The sequence below is a fragment of the Buceros rhinoceros genome, unplaced genomic scaffold (genome assembly GCF_000710305.1).
Source record: "Buceros rhinoceros silvestris isolate BGI_N320 unplaced genomic scaffold, ASM71030v1 scaffold29973, whole genome shotgun sequence".
NCBI lineage: Eukaryota > Metazoa > Chordata > Aves > Bucerotiformes > Bucerotidae > Buceros > Buceros rhinoceros.
Window position 1 is genome coordinate 1,011 of NW_010403466.1, and position 311 is coordinate 1,321.

A 311-nucleotide genomic window follows, 5' to 3' on the forward strand; every position below is an offset into this window, starting at 1 on the left:
GGGTTCCCATCCACGTCCCCCCCAGACACGAACTGGGGCACCCCCGGGCAGGGCTCCGACACTGAGACATGGAAGTAGCGCAGGGAGTGGAGCCCTGTGGGGACACGGGGGGTGGTGAGAGGTGGGGAACAGTGGGGCTAGGGGGACACAGGGGTGAAGGGGCTCATGGGGACAGGGGCAGAGAAAGGGGACAGCTCCAGGGGCATTGTGGCTGGGGGTGGTGGGGTGGGAATGTGGGGCAGTGAGGTATGTTTGGGTTGGGGGTGCCCCGGTGTCAAAGAAAGCAGAGTCAGGGGAGGGTCTGGGGGACT

At 65.9% G+C, this 311-nt stretch overlaps 1 protein-coding gene across 1 annotated transcript in view; it reads right to left on the reverse strand.

Moving 5' to 3' along the window:
- Positions 1–137, reverse strand: part of LOC104490707 (class I histocompatibility antigen, F10 alpha chain-like) — a gene marked incomplete at both ends in the record, with an annotated part of 1,131 nt that extends 994 nt beyond the window's left edge. Inside the window, one exon of the mRNA XM_010133035.1 lies at positions 30–137. Within this exon, the coding sequence (XP_010131337.1) occupies positions 30–137 (108 nt within the window). The remainder of the gene's footprint in view (positions 1–29) is intronic.
- Positions 138–311: the final 174 nt, after the last annotated feature.